Consider the following 16,822-nt stretch of genomic DNA (forward strand, 5'->3'; position numbering starts at 1 on the left):
TTCAAGTTGATTTTATAGATGAAAGGAGTCAAGTATTTTTTATATCTGAATAATTACAGAGAGAAGATGCTAAGTGAAAAAAAATACACTATGTGATATGACCTTTACTTACTGCTAAGACTTGAACTCCAGCATCAGAATATCCCTACTATTGTAAATTATCATCATCCAGGTTTATTAAAAGTGCTGAGGAAATTAAGAGAAGGAAGTGGAGTCTGCTTTGTACTGAATCAAAACTGAAATTACTGCCTTCTTCCATTTGCTTTTAGTGGATCTTTACAATGGATTTTTTTTTTTTTAATTGTCATTTGGCTGGTTGTTGAGTGTCCCTGTGGCATCCTCACAGGGAATGCATTACAGTAGTTTTAAGAAGATGAAAATTATATAATGAGTAAAGTTTGTTTACTCACATTAATAGCAAAATCATATCCATTAGCATTCTAAATAAAGGAATCTTATTCAAATCTTTCTGGTCTCTGAATTACAAGAGGATGTGATATGTTTATCTGTTCTCTAGTCCATTTTATTGAACTGCCATAATTGTAAACAGGTTCTGAATGCTGTAGTTCATTTGTATCCATTAAGTCCAAAGACATTATAACATGAAATGAGTGGAAAGGACAAGTGAGCAAAATTTAAACTACTAGTGTTGTGAGAAGAACTGCAGTAGAAGTGGAAAATCTATTAATTGTACTTCCATTTAAAGAATTTGGCTGGTAAAGGAAATAAATGCAACCTTTTGAACGTAATTGTATGTGCTCTGAAAATAAGTTCTAGTGGCTAATTAAATACTGGGTGTTTTTTTAAAAAAATAAGCCCACTTCTAAGTGAATTAATTAAACGCTTGTGGGTTGCATTGCTTTTTACTTAGCCCTGAAGTTGTAAAGAGTGAGCCGTATGGAGAGAAGGCTGATGTCTGGGCTGCAGGATGCATCCTTTATCAGATGGCAACTCTGAACCCACCATTTTACAGCACCAATATGCTCTGCTTGGCAACTAAGGTATTTGGATTTGCCAGATCAACCTACCAATTATTTCTGCATGTGTTCACTAGATCCATGAGAATTTATGTTTAAGGTTATAGAAGCATAAACTGCTCTCTAGTCTGATGTGTGAATGAGCACAAGTGTTTATCATTGTATGAATTGCTAACTTGCCATTCTAATTGCAAAATTTGCTTGTAAATGTTAGTATATTATTACCTCTCAGACTAGCATATTTTTATGATTGCATTTGCTGATAGGAGCTTTAGATATATAAAATTCCTTGATGTACTATAATATTGGATTTTCTGTGGCATTGTGTATTACACCTTAGGATGTGATCACAAATAAAAATAAATAATTGTCTGTTTGTTTTTTTTTTTTACTGTTTCTCTTATTCAGATATTGTAGCCCTTTGATCTACAGTGATTATGTACATTAATGTGGATACCTGATTAGAAGTGACATTCTGCATTAGAAGATATGGTCTAACTTCTTTTGCAAGTTAGAGCTGATGATGTAATGCCCATCAGGTTGTTTCAAGGAGCAATACTTATCCTATGGGATCTTCAAATAAATAATGGAATATTTTTCTTCAATTAATTGTAGATTATTTATTTTGCAGATAGTAGAGGCTGTGTATGAACCTGTGCCAGAAGGACTCTACTCTGAAAAAGTGTCATTCACCATTAAGAGGTAATTACTCACCTAGTTTTATTTCGACATCCTGCTGAAAAGATGTTTTGTTTTGTATGTTTCCATATGGCAGTTTGATGACTTTAGCAACTGCCAGTATTTGTCTCTGAATATGAAATATCTTCTGATTTAAAGAAAAACAGAGGTATCTCCTTACCCTGCTGATAACATATCATGCAACTGGAAAACTCATGCCAGTATAGTCAGCACATTTATCCAGTCAGTATAGACTTTATACTCAGTACTGAAGTTTAACAATACCAGTGCTGCAGTTAATTCCCTACACATCAATTTTTCCCCCATGAAAATGCAGCATTTTGAGTAATTTTCAAGTGCAATTTATGGTCAAGGAAGTAACCCTGTTGCAATATGTTATTTATAGATCACTGTATGATCACATTCATAGTTTTGTGTGTTTATTTGACTGATAGAAATGTGTTTCCCACTACCTTCTAATCCTGTTAGCAGGATAGCAGAGATAACAAAGCAGAGCTAACGCAGTAATGGAGGAAAGATGAGCCTGTATTTGTTCCACTCACTCATCACATATTTCTCTTACCTGTGGTTACATCTTCCTGGTGATAATGTAATGTGTAAGGCAAAGTATAGAGAGTGAATTGGTGCACTTCTGTGAAATTTAGCTCCCTTGATTTTTCCATTTTAGAAAAACTCCACTGAGCACAAAAATGCTTTTCCTTCTCACTCAGATGAATTCTAGCTCTAAAAAGCACTTTACTGTACAAAGCCTGTAACATTTTTATACTATGTTTTATTGTACAAAAAGGTTTCTGTTATTTAAAGACCTTGAGGATGAAGGACAACAATGGAGAGGATAGGAGCTAATAGAACTAACATTTACCTTTAAGAGGTCCTGAAATGAATTTTAATATTTTAAATATTTACAGATATTTGTAGTAAGAATAACTGACTTTATTAATTCATTGCTTGTTATTTAAGAATAATAGAGTAATCCCAAATGCATCCAGACAATATCTTCCAGTCACATCTTATCAGTACTGATATGTATTGCATTCTCTTACAAATTTTAAACACATCTTTATCAGTGACTTAGATAAAGTTATGTGAGTATCTGGCCCTCTGTCTTTTCCTTCTTTTAATTCCTGATAATGATGAGAAACTCTGTAATAGAAAGTTTTTGAGGGTTTTTCCAAGGCCAGCTATTGAGTTATTTATGATTGCAGATACTGTGGTTGTATTAGACAGGTTCACTGGAAGTCCCATATCATCATGACACTGACTGCTGTGGAGGCTAACTGGTTTGAATAGATGATTAAATAGGTATTTGCATGAAAATATTAACATTAAGTTTTCCTATCACGTAAGAATTTTTCCGGTTATTTTGATAGCAGTAGGAAGCATAAAATGTTTTTTAAAAAAACCTTGATTCTCTTACTATGGGTTAATCCTTAAATGAAATATTATGTTTAGTTTTTGACTTATGCTTTGTGAGATATTTAGAAAGAATAAAGAACATTAAAGAAAAGCAGTAATAATGAGATTTTATTTATAATATAGATGAGGAAATATTAACAGAAATGAAGAAGTTCTTTCTGAATGACTGAAGCACAACATATATTCAAAGATGAATGTCATAAATAGAAAAAATAATTTATTGATAATGATTAGAAAAACCATTGAAAGTTTCATGTTGCAACTGTAAATTTGCATTTAGTGTTATCATTATTATTCAGTATTGTTATTATTAAAATACAGTTTTATTGGATTAAGCTACTAAAGAAAGTTCTGGAATCATAATCAAAGTCTTTCAGAGTTGAACATCAATCTACTCAGTGTTTAGTCATAAATAAATAATTTCTTTCTAGATGCATGGGAAATGGATTTAGGACTTATCAGAAATCTTTTATAGCTCACACGGTTCTTGGAAGTTTTAACCAATTTCAGTGGATTAAAATAAAAAATTAAAAAGAAAAAAATCAAATAGAACATTTCTTAAGGGTCAAAAACTTGCATCCATTTAAAGGAAATATAAAATTTTGAGTAAAACAGATTAGCAAAGTTATGAAAATTATTGAGACAAATCAATGGATTTGAGCAAATTTAAACAAAAAAGATTAAAATCAAGAAGTTCAAGTTTTCAAGCATTTTCAAAACTACTACTTTACATGGCAGTTATGTTTGTTTAGAAAGTACTGTTTTAGAAATAATAAAATCATTCTGTGACACTTTCTTTAAAGAAGGGTGTTGGGTTAAGTGTATCTGTATGCTAGCTGGTCAATAGCAGGGAAATCATAGTAAATTATCAGGTTCACCAGAGTTAACAGATTTAAGACAGTTTATAGTACATGCAGAACTGTCCTTATCGCCTTTCATGTCCTACACTACATACAAAATATTCTGAGGATTTAAAAATAGACCTAATAGTATATTATTACTGTTACTAAACAGCTACCTAGGGTGCCTGAAACAAGAACCACAGAACTGTAAAGTAATTTAGGTTGGAAGGGACCCCCGGAGGTCATCTAGTCCGTCTGCTAAAAGCAGATACAATCAGATCTGGTTGCTCACTGCTCAGGGTCTTGTCTAACTGAGTTCTGGATATCTTGAAGGATGGAGATCCCACAGCTTCTCTGGCCCACTTCAGTCCTTGTCTGCCTTTGTGATTAAAAGTAGTAGTAGTAGTAGTAGTAATAATAATAATAATTCTTATATCTAATCAGACCTTCCTGTGTTCTAACTTGTGTCTATTGCCTCTTGCCCTATCAGTGTGCACCTCTGAGAAGGATCTGGCTCCATCTTTACTATACCCTCCCATTATGTAGATAGCAATCAGATCTCTGTATAGGTGGCCTAGCAGCCCTGCCCCATGTATCAACTGATCCCTGCAGTTTGGTGTTCACAAACCTTTTGAGAATGCACTCCATCCCATCATCTAGGTCATTAATAAAGACATTAAACAGTGCTGGCTCAATATCAGTCCCTGGAGGATGCTACTTCCAGCCACCAGTTGGACTTTGTACTGCTGATGACATCTCTTTCAGCCAGGAAGTTCAGCCAATTATCTACCTACCTTGTAGTCCTGTGGATACTGTGGGATATTGTGTCAAAGGCCGTGCTAAAATAAAACTACCCACAGCATATACTGCTCTCCCCTTGTCCACAGAGCCAGTAATCTCATCATAGAGAGCAATCAGGCTAGTCAGGTATGACTGCTGTTTGGTAAATCTATCCTGGCTGTTCTTCTGACCCAGTCGCCTTCTTGTCCTTTGTGTGCTTGGAAATTACTTCCAGGGGAATTTGCTCTATTATTTTCCCAGGGACTGAGGTGAAGCTGACTGGCTAGTAGCTTCCTGGATCCTACCTCTTGCTCTTCTTGGATATGCATGTGATATTCAACTTTTTCCAGTCTACAGGAACCTCCCTCTGATCCTTTCAGATGTGATGGATAGTGGCATTGACCAGTTGCATCAGCACCCTCAGGCTCGTCTCATCTGGTTCCATGGGCTTGTGTATGTCCAATTGGCTTAAATGCTTTCTCACTGTATTTTCTACTGTATGGTAATGCTCCATGCTCATGGATTCTACAAGTAGGCTCAGAGATCTGGAACACTTAAGGCCAAAGTTTCCCCATGGAAATGGAAGCAAAAAAGGGATTGAGTGCCCCAGCGTCTTCCATGTCCTTTGTCACTAGGTTGCATAGTGGGTCCACAGTTTCCTTAGCCTTTCTTTTGTTGTCAATGTACTTATAGAAGGCCTTTCTTCTGCATTCTACGTCCATTGCTAGTTTCAACTCCAGCTGAGCTTTGGCTTTCCTAATGCCACCCTTTGGGCAATATCTGTATGTTCTTCCTGTGTAGCCCGCCCCTGCTTCCTACAGGCAAGAGTGGGCTGTTCTTGTGCTTTGATGTGTCCCTGAAGATTAGCTAGCGCTCCCAAGCTTAACCTTTACCTTCCAGGGCAGTCTTCCATGTGACTCTACCAGGAAGATCCCTGAACAGGCTGAATTCTGCTCTCCTGAAGTCCTGTGTTGTGACCATACAATCTGTCTTTCTCACATCTCTCAGGATGTTGAACTCCACAATTTGATGGTTGCTGTAGCCAAGGCTGCCCTCAATCTTCACATCCCTGTCTGGTTCTTCCTTGTTTGTGAGCAACAGGTCTGGCAGAATGCCTTTGATAGTTAGCTTCTGGATCACCTGCACCAAGAAATTGTCATCAACAGATTCCAGAAATCTCCTGAATTGCTGCACTCAGCCATATTACCCCATCAGCAGATATCAGGGTGGTTAATAGGCCCCAATAAGTTCCTCCATCTGTCCAACAAAGGCTTCATTGACTTCCTCTTCATTTTTGGGTGGTTTATAGGAGGCATCTACTACAATGTCACCCATGTTGGTCTGATCCTGTTATCCTTACCCATAAACTCTTGACTACATGCAGCCTGGTGTTGGACTGCAGGTTGCATCCACCCTGAGCTGACCCTTTCCCCCTCATTGGAAGAGCTGAGGAGAACACCACCTCAGCCCCCTGCCCTTCACACTTCACCCCAGTGCTCTGTAGTCACTTTTGGTATGTTCAGGGTCAGCCCTGGTAGTGTCATTCGTGTCTGTATGAACGAGCAGTGAGGCATAATAGCCCAAGGGCCGGATGAGTCTTGGTAGTATCTCCACAACGTCCTGAATCCAAGCACCTCGCAAGCAACAGGCTTCACAATCATCAAATCAGATCAAGTAGATGGGTGCCTCTGTTCCCTCAATCTCAAATGTCAGCTGCTGCTTCTTATTTGTGATAAAGACACTTGATTCAGACTCACCTGGCTCTGGTGTGTCCTTTGTTAGGTCGTGTTCTTCCTCACCTGTTCCCAGGTCACTATACCTGTTCTGTAATTGTATATCTGTAGGCAGAGGAAAAGTCTTCCTTCTGTGGGCAGAAGTCATGAATCTCCAGCCTACCTGCTCTTGGGAGCCTCCATTCACTACTCCTTTGAGGGCAGTCTCTAGGTTTTCCTCCTTTGCATTGTTTGGGGGTCTCGTCTCTGCAAAGTCTCTGTGAAGATCTTGTCATTCTCCTGTAAATACTCCTGACAGCACACTCATCTCCTTCACAGCTGCTTTGTCCAGTGGTGCAGCACGTTGACCAGAGCACAGTCCCCACAGGGGAGGCCAGTGTCTCCCCCAGCCCCAGGAAGAGGCACCAGGCACTCCCTGGTGTGTCTGGGAGTGCACAGCAGCAGCCCCCTGTAACAGTTCTGTCTGGGTCCGTGCCTCTGAAGTGCCAAGGGTAGTTGTTCCAGCTGATGCCAGAGACCATGCTCTGTGGTGTGTCAACACCAACGCTGCACAGTGTCAAACTGTCCCAGGCAGGCTTGAGCAGAGTGCTGGCAAGCACGACTTGATAAATACCAATGGAGGACTGCTGTGGTACTAAGCAGTTTTTTAGAAAGAACTAATTAGCTTTCATTAGAGAATGTTCTTTCTGTAGGTGCTTGACTCCTGATGCAGAGGCACGTCCAGACATAGTGGAGGTCAGCTCACTGCTGTCTGATATGATGATGAAATACTCGGATGTTTTATCCACCTCTCATCTCATGTTGGAGAAGAAACTGGATCGGGAGAGGAGACGAACCCAGAAGTACTTCATGGAGGTTAATCGAAATGCAGTAACCTATCACCATCAGCTTTCCATTTTATCACAAGTAAGTACATGTATTAGGCTTTATTTTTTCTTATCATTGTTTGCCATATCTGAGAAAATAAGGTACAACAAAGCAGAAAATAAATCAAAATGAAAAGACCCATCCTCTTAGAACATTTTTCCATGCAGGCTCTTTAATTTATTTTTAACAAGGTATTCATTAATTTTTTGTGAACATGCTTATGCAGGAAAAATAACAGTATCTTAAAACCCGGTATCATTCTATGTTGGAAAATGGCATTGTTATGGAGGTACTTGCAGTTTTGATAGAATCTGATAATGTTTAATTATTACTGCACACAGGTGAATGGTTTGTGAATAGGAGGATATACACTTGGCTAGGGTGGAACAAATGGATAATCTTGTGTATGAGTCACAAACAATGACACCTAGAAAATGGAACCTGCGCAAATATAATTTTTAATTACAGATTGCTAAATAAAGAACAGTGATGCTGATAAGGTATTTGCTAATGCTTTCTTACTGTCCTATACAGTTCTGCAGAAATAGTTCTTAAAGTTCTTCCTTTTGCTTCAGGTTGTGTTTTAAGCACTCTTCATGAGGGACATCAGTATTTTACATAATGAACCAAACTTGTATATGATCTTGGAGAATTTACTTAAAAAAATACAAGGACAATGCTTTTGTGTAGTAAAAGCTCACTGTGAAAATTATTTTTATGGTAATTATGAAGCAAAGTTATAATTTCCACAGCTACTCTTGTCTGTTCAGCTATTGTATCTCTCTTAGATTCCTTTTATCAGGGCTCAGTAGTTTGCACTGAAGAACCTCTGTGTAGGAAAAGGTTTTCAGGAACACCTGGTCCCAAACTCATGGATTTTTTTTTTAATGTTCTTTGTCTTCTCCTTCCTGGCCGAACATAAGACTTGTACAAATTGTTAATCTTTTTTTTCAGTAGTTTTTTGACCTATCGGTCTAAGATCATTATTTGTATTTTATCTTTTTTTTTCAATAAAAGGATGCCAACAACTTCCAGAAGACCCTCAACAAACCACTGTCATTTGAAATGTAAGAGGTACTGAGATGAAAGAAAGATACAGAGTAGGATTTATAACTTTAAAAAAATATAAGCAATTATTTTCCATGTTTTTTGAGTTTTCTTACCCTACACATTTGGAAGCTTGTTGTATGCCATTATTTTTTCATATCTTGATATAGTTGTTCTCTTGCATAACTGTGATGAAATTTGCAAAAAAAGTACTATGTATGGAAAGCTGCTTTATTTGGGATTTCAATGCAATTATCCTGTCTTTGAGAGAAGAGTGCCCTATCGAGACACTTGTAAGATATGATAGAACTAATAGCTTTACATCGAAGTTAGAGGAGTAGTGTTTTGTATAAATACTTGAAAAATACACCTATCTACAAAACAAGAAGGAAGATGCCTTTGTATTTTGGGGGACAATGGCTAGTCTTCTCAAGGAAGGAATACTGTAATTCTAGTTCCACTCCAATGGATATTTTATTATGTATATTAAAAGAAACAGGTACAACAGGAGGATCTGACAAAGATCCAGAACACTATAGAAGCTGAGAGGAGTATGGCTCAGTAATGAGAAGTGGGAGACCTAATTGTGTGTCCTTACTGTAAATAAGATAGAATAAGTCAGGCTAGGATCTTTCAAATTTGAGAGGAGTGCTACAGGGCTTAGAAACAGAAGGAGACATGTTGTTTCCTTGTTCCCTGTATTGTAGGAAAATTTTATTAAGTTTATGAAGTTTATGAGAATTTCTAATAAAGAGAATAATTATTCCTGAAAAGTTTGACTTTTGAAAAAAAGACAATATTCTAACTAAAAGTACTAGGAAGAATTTCAAGCAGCTGTTCCTGAAATAAAAACTCTGTGAGGTATGGACAACCTAATTAATCTTAGTCAAGGCCCCAGCAATTCCACAGCCAGGTAATTTGTCATTTTTCCATGGTGTCAGAGAATTCAATGTTTCTGCCATGTAGTTCGATTTTTTGTTGAAGCCAGCTATCTTATACTTTGTTTTCTCTCTACTAAAATGTACTTATGGCCTCCTTTTTCATCCCAGTTGTGTCATATAATATTTCTGAAATAAAGAGCGTACTCTCTGTCCCGGTTTATGGAACTAAGCAGCAGAGATCTTTGGGAGCCAGAGTGGAATCTGTTTTATAAGCAGTTTAAGACCAGTATGGGAGCTGATAAGTAGGCAATTGAAAGGCAGGTCAGTAGATGATGTTGGAGAAGTGTAGTTACCTTGTCTGGCAAGTATAGCATAAAATCCATGCTTGAAAAGAATCCTAATAAAAAGAATCATTATCAGCTCCCCACATAAATTCTTGTCTTTCCTTGTTTTCCATAGAATTTGTTGTTTATGTAAGAACAGAAGCAGACGTAGGGATTAAAAAGTTTAATAGAGTTAGTGTGTTCAGTTCTGAAAGGTTAAGGTTGCTGAAATAACACAGAGTACAGAGGACCAAAACAAGTAATAATAATAATAATAGTAATAATTATCTCTCACATAGTACCTTTCATTTCAAGGTGGTGAATATTATATTTTCATGCTCTGGGTAGGAAAAGGAGAGATAAAAAGTAGTTTGTGTAAGGTCACCAAACAGACCAGTGGCAAAGTTGAGTTTTCTGTGTTCCAAGCCAAATCTGAGTCTCAAAACAGTAGCTGATTTGACTAATAATGAACGTATCTTTCTAATGTTTTCCCTTAAAGAGATGAGAGATTAGCCAAATAATAGTTTGATTGCTTTTTTGAGGTATATAGATTTGAAAAATTTAGACATTATTTTGGCTGTTTGCAAAAAGCTGAAAATAAGTCACTTTTATTACTTTGGAAATGTGTATTTGATTACATGGGCATCATCCATTATTGTTTCATTTACTGCATATATCCTGAAGTGTTTTTAACTTAGAAATAGTACTTAGAAGCCTTTGATAAGCCGGTGTGTTCACATACTGTTTAACATATAAATAGAATAACTTTTTTCTCATTGCCAGATTTTTTAATGTAAAATGTCAATATACCTAAAACAATATAGAAAGATGAATATTGAGATCTGTCCTATATTTTGAATGTGGGAGAGAAAACTGCAAGCTTTATAAGTGGAGTCTGTCAGCTAAAAATATATAACAAAATATGAGCCATTTGTACCTCCTGCTACTCTGATCAGCCAGGTAGTCTATCATGTCTGCCCATTTTTAGTATATTCTCTGAGAGTAAATTCCTTTTCTCAATTTCTGAAGTTCTGATCTGTGCATATGGCACACATGTTCTGTCACATTCCTGCTCTATACCAGGTTTTTGTAATACTGTGTTCTTTGTGAATTTAAGCTTATTTTAATTTTTGTATTAATAATGTCACTAGAATACACATTTTATTTTTAAATCCATATATGCAAATCTGTGTATTCAAATGAAGTTCCCAATTATGCAGAGTAATAGAAGACTAAGATGCTTAGATAATGGTAAAGTAGGTACAACTTTTGTTTCTGAGTGTAGTGTGATCTGTGGAGTGGCTCCACATCCGTGTTTGTCAGGGCTAATAGGGTGTCAGATGTCATTAACGGTGCTTGGGCTTAGCTGGTCCATTTAGGTCACCATTAGCTGAATGCTTTTTCCTGATATTTAAATGCACAAGAATGCTTATTAGCAAGGTTGCTCTCTGCATTTTTCTGTTTTCACACTTGAACTGATAAGTCTTCCCCCTAACCCAGCATGCTGAAGAGCGTGGCATATAGACCCAAGGTGAGTCGGGATTTTTAGCTGCAGGTCAACACTGGCCCTCCCAGACCAAGATCTGCAGGTATCAAGGTGTTGCACTTCTGGTGGGCTAGGATGCTACTGCTGGAAGACATATTCTGATTATTTTGCTTGCAGGCCCCTTGATTACAGCCTATGCTAAGAAGCCTGTGTGGCGCTCTGTCTTGCAGAAGCAGTTCAACTATTTATTGGCTGGAAATAGTGAAAGAAGCAGTACAGGAGTTTTCAGACAGGACTACATCTAAACTAATCAGCCTGGCCAGACCTGAAATGGCTGATGCAGTTTCCTGTCTTCCATCTGTGGCATAAACCTTCATAATCCACCTGCAGATAATTAAGAGTAGATTGTGTTATGTCTTTTCTAGGTTGGTTTAGAAATGTGCAAGGTGTATCTAAAGTCTTGAGAAACACTGGGATTTCTTTGTATGTCCCTTCTATCACAAAGACCCTAATGTAAATAACTGTGAAGTATTTTGTAGGAATACCTGTAAATACAGAGCATGCTACTGCTCCCACTCTTCTTTATCCACAGAAATGGATTTTCTTTATTCCAGTCTTTTTCTTCATCCACAGGGATGTGTGGCCAAAGGGGCAAGGGTCGAAGCTCATGGTTTAAGAATATATACATTTGTAACCACCCTACAGGCTACTGGCAACTCTTGTAATTAAAAGCGGCCATCAATTTCCTCAAGTTTTTGGAAGAAATGAGGACAGGATCACAGCTCTCTGAAAGGCAAAGAAACACAAAATAATTTAACTGCTTTTTCACTAAGTAAATTCCCCCCATATCCAAATTCAGTTCTGCACTGTTGGCAATTGTTGTGCTAATAATCATGTCAGTTTCTAAGCATCACCACATGCATTACAAAGTAGTGCTTAATTAGCAGTTCAATTTGGATTAATCTTTTTGTTGTTGTTGTTAACTCAGAAAAAGATGTAAAGGTTGGATTAATGTTAATTTCCTCTTTCTTTGTGTTTAGATATATGTTTTGCTCAATTCAGCCAATCAATGCATAAAAGATTTTTTTTATTAAAACTATGTATGAATGCAGTGACTGGTTTTGTATTGGTTAAAGCGAAGAGTATGGTTTTAAAACACTTAGAATGCAACAGGTTATTAATATTGAAGCGATATAGTCCAATCTTTACGTTAGAATATTCAATTCCTATTTTTATTAAAAACTGATTATTAAAAAATTTATTTAAAAATTTGGGTGATAGTGCCTGTCTATGCACTGCTGCATACAATTCCCATTGATTTGGAAATGAGTGAGGACTCAGGAATGTCATGAAAGCTTAGCATTCCACAAATTGTTTTCTTGTTCCACCTTTCACTCCATTGATTTTGTTCTGACACTATTCTGTTTTGGCATTTATGTAGCAGGTACTGGAATTAAAGTTTAAATGTTAGAAATTGCAGTTGGTGTGATAAGAAGAAAGTAACCTTTTTAGATTTATACTATTTATGTTTGGAGAATAAAATAATTATGCAAAAACTGGTTTGCAGGTATAATTTTTTTAACAGTTGCTGAATGTAGAAGATAGTCATCACAGCCAAGTTACTACCTGTGAAAATGTATGATCAAACTATTAAGGACAAACCCATAATAAGTTTAATTCAGCTTCAATTTGTAGTGCGTCGAAGTACTTTAATAGAATCACAGAATATAAGGCAGAAAGAGTTGTCAGAGATTGTCTTGTCCACCTCCAATCCTTAGAGCTACCTGTCACTCCTGACAGGTATTTGACCAGTCAGTCATAAAAATGCCAAGTGATAGAAAGTCTCTCCCAAGGCAAACTATGCCAAATTAGGGAACAGTGTGGAACCAGCAGAAATGCAAAAACTCTTTACAGTCAGCGATCACATGCCTGAATGAGTCTTTTTTTTTTCCATCCAAAGATGATGTCTGGAAAACCATGAGGAAGCCTGAACCATCGTCAGAAGATAATTGGAAATCCTGGGCATATGCATAGCACGTATACACTGTGCTATATAATGTATCTGCAGTTAGTCTGCTGCTTTCAAAAATGTTGGTCTTGCTTTGTATGCTTGACAGAGTAGATGTGTTACGTATGTCTTGTTTCCAGGAGATACTAGATGGACATATACATGTGCACATATGGGATGTATATGACACTAACTTTTCAGACCCACTCTCAAGTGTCATATAATTGCTCTGAGAGCACTAAGTCCAGAATATCCCCAGAACACTGCATTTACTGAGCACATTCAAACCTGTTACATCGTGTATGAACACTTCTTTTTCTCTGCAGGATCCCAGATAGATGCAATAGTTGAACACTTAATTACTGTTAGATGGTCTTAAAGTCTAACCTAAATTTTACTTGTTGCAACTTAAGCTGCTTACTTTTGTCCTCCCCACAGTGGAAATATGTAAGAGTTATTTCTTTCCTCTTATATGTTATATCTCCCCTCTGTAATTTTTTTCTTTGGACTGAATAATTGAATTCCATTAGTCTTAGTTTGCAAGTTGTGTTTTGTAGACCTCTGATTATTCTCATTTCTCTCCTTTGCTGTCTCTTCACATTTTTTAAATGTAGTGTTCAAAAATGGACTCCGTTACTCCAAATGAGAACCTTATTGGTACCAAGTAGAAAGATGACGCAGTTCTTGGAGATAATTCTCATTATACATCCCAGTACGATGTTTACCTTTTCATAACATGGTATCGTTGAGTCATGCTCTGTTTCTGATCTACCAAAATCCCCACATCTTTCTGACCAGTCCTTCCCCAGTCTGTGCATTTGTACAGTTGTTTCTCTCCGCTCATAGAACTCTCCCTGTTTAAACTTCATCACTTCTTTTAGCTTCTCCAGTTTATCAAAACTTTCTTCAAAACCTGTTGTCACTTGCATTGACACAACTCTGTGTATGATGTATATGCTGTAATATGATATATGATGTGAATGTATCACAGTCTATGCACATTTAATAGGCAGTCTATCTATCCCATTATGCAGATTATCATTGTAATTCAGTGACAACATTGAATGGTTTTGGAACAAGGTCAGAAAGTAGCCTGAAAAATTGTGCTCACTACCCATTTTCAGTTTAACAAACACTCAAAGTAGTTACCAAGTTGAGTACAATTTTTATGGTCAATTGTACAGCCAACTGATTGTGATTTTGTCTAGGTCACACTTTTCTAGCTTTATTGTAAGGTGTCATGAGAAACATTGTCAAAAGCCTTACTAAAACCATTATAAATAACATCTACTTGTTCCCAGTGCACAAGAGCTGTTATCCTGTTACAGAAAGAAATACGTTGGTTTAGTATGGGTTTTTCTCCTGACAGTTTCATGTTAGCTGTTACTCATTTTATTGCTATCTTCTAGTTTTTTACAAATACTTTAATAGTGGAAGTAGTTCTGGTTTTTTTTCTTGAAATAGAAATTCAACTGAATAATGCTGTAATTACTTGTCTCTAATAAAGAAGATTAATTAAACACTGCAAATGCCACTAAAGCACTCTATATTTCTTGAAGACAGAAAAGTTAATTCTTCTGCACAGCAATATGCTAAACAGAGCTAAACAAATGATCAATATCTTTATTTTAGTTAAACCTAGTTTGGGGGTTTTTTTGACAGTGTTAATTTCAATTTATAAAATATTAGATTCCTGTTGGAAGTCAAAAAGACCAATTAGGGTTTCACTTCTCCAAAAATGAAGTATATCTGATTTTGCAGTGGTAATGGTGACCAGTGAAGAGAGAGACAGTGCAAGTGTACAGGATATGGATGAAGAGTCTCAGCTTGTAGACAGAGGTTTTTCTTCATGGCTGGGACACAAATTTCAAGTGTTTCCAGAGATGCTTTTGCTCAGTCATAAATATTAATTCTGGAAAAAAATATTAATTGGTTTATAATTTGAACATTTTTGCACAGGGACTCTTTTCCCATTAGATTTCCTTTTGAACTGTGTTTGTTTATACTAGAAGGCAGAGGTTGTTTCAACAAAGGTGGTGAACAATCAGACCCATGGGGAAACTGAGGTACTAGTTTGTTATGAAAACATGAACATAAACTGGATCAACTGATGAAGCCTCCAGAAGGATTTGTAAAATACTGGACTCTGGAATAAAGTGTAGGTGTGAGCACAGTTCAAATGAATATATATCAATCTAACTCATGTTTCAATGTTTGTGATATTTTGAATATCCCACTGTTTAATAGATTTCTTCAAAGGTTAAGTATCTGTCTTTCTGCCTATCTGAAAGAAGTATCTCTGAGGATATGGAAGTGGTTGTTTCAAGGTGTTGGAGAATACTTTCTCCATGCCCTTCTCACAAAATTATGTTCTTTATATCCTTATATTCTTATGTAGGTTCTTATGGTCCCACTCCAATGCTGAGCAGAAGCGACATTGAACTTGCATCCCAGTCTCCTCCAGTCAGTGTACTTTTGTCCTAAATCCTGGCTGATTTAGATTTAGTAGCATCCTACTCAAAAGAGAAACAGCAGTATATAATCTCACTTTCAAAAATGATTAGCTATTGTCTAGGTAGGGCAAAATATATCACAGTAAATTTATATATTACTCTCAGATTAGTAATGAAATACTATATTTCTCTATGTTTAGATATTGTGTAAATTGACCAGATTTTATGTATAGACAGGTTATAGCTTTACAGTTTTACATAACTCCTTTTACGCTTTGGGATACATTTCACTGATTTCTGAACAGTTTCTGTAGCAGGTATGATGATTATTTTTATCATGAGGTCTACAGAATTCAGTTCAGGCATTTCAAATAGGTTTCCTTTCTTGATGTGGCAGTTAGAGCTGACACCAATTGGTAACAGCAGTCTTTTTGATCTTTTTTTTTCCCCTGTAGCTCCACTTAATTTACAAGTTATTGTTAACAATTAATCATTTGGGTCTGAGGTTCAGTATTGGCGATGCTGAAAGGAGTTTTAAGTTTGAAATGTCCATGCAGTTTGACCCTTCTCTCCCTCTTCTTTGTTTTCTTTGATGTAGAACAGGTGAATTGGTTCTCTTCAGTAACTGTGCACTTACTGTTCAGGGCACAATAAGCGTGCTCATATGTCATGACTAGACTACTCTCTTTAAGTGAGCTTGAGAGTCATCCTTAGTGGTTGGCATGCTGTGCTACACTGCAATCATGGCTATTGTGGCATCTTGGACATAAGCTCAGTCCAGTACTTATGTATAAAATGATCTTTTCCCACCCAAATATAAAGAGAAAAGCTTGACAAGCCATCTCTTACAAGTTAAGTTATAGTTTTGGGAATAGAACAAAAGATGGGGAAATAATTGAAGCAGACCATTATGCAGGCAGAGATACAGTCAATGCTCAGGGGTGCACTGAGGTTTCTGAAGGAGGAAGGGTTTTCAGAATGCACCCATTCTGCTGTGTCCCAATAAGGTCAAAATAATTCATGGGAAAGACTTTGGAAAAATACTTAGATACAGGTCAAATTGTCTTTGACACACTTGGTGAGAATATAAGTATTTAGGAATGTATTATCTCCTGAAATTACTTTAATATTAAAGATACTTATTTGTTTAATCATCTGATACGTTTATATAATTTATCTCCTGTTCTCCTTTATCACATTTTGCTCTGACAAGATAGAGTAAAAAGAAGCATGAATTTATTTACACACAACAGAAGTAATATGAGAAGACTTGGAACAATATTTAAAGAGATCATAAAACCAGTCTGTTT

General features: G+C 36.6%; 1 protein-coding gene across 1 annotated transcript in view; it reads left to right on the forward strand.

Annotated features, from left to right (window-relative positions):
* NEK10 (NIMA related kinase 10) overlaps positions 1-16,822 on the forward strand; it is a 104,386-nt gene that overhangs the window by 62,922 nt on the left and 24,642 nt on the right. The window contains exons 23-25 of the mRNA XM_072851443.1: positions 872-1,001; positions 1,609-1,679; positions 7,140-7,353. Coding sequence (XP_072707544.1) covers positions 872-1,001; positions 1,609-1,679; positions 7,140-7,353 — 415 coding nt within the window. The remainder of the gene's footprint in view (positions 1-871; positions 1,002-1,608; positions 1,680-7,139; positions 7,354-16,822) is intronic.

This window comes from Ciconia boyciana, chromosome 2 (assembly GCF_034638445.1).
Source record: "Ciconia boyciana chromosome 2, ASM3463844v1, whole genome shotgun sequence".
In the NCBI taxonomy this organism is placed as follows: Eukaryota; Metazoa; Chordata; class Aves; order Ciconiiformes; family Ciconiidae; genus Ciconia; species Ciconia boyciana.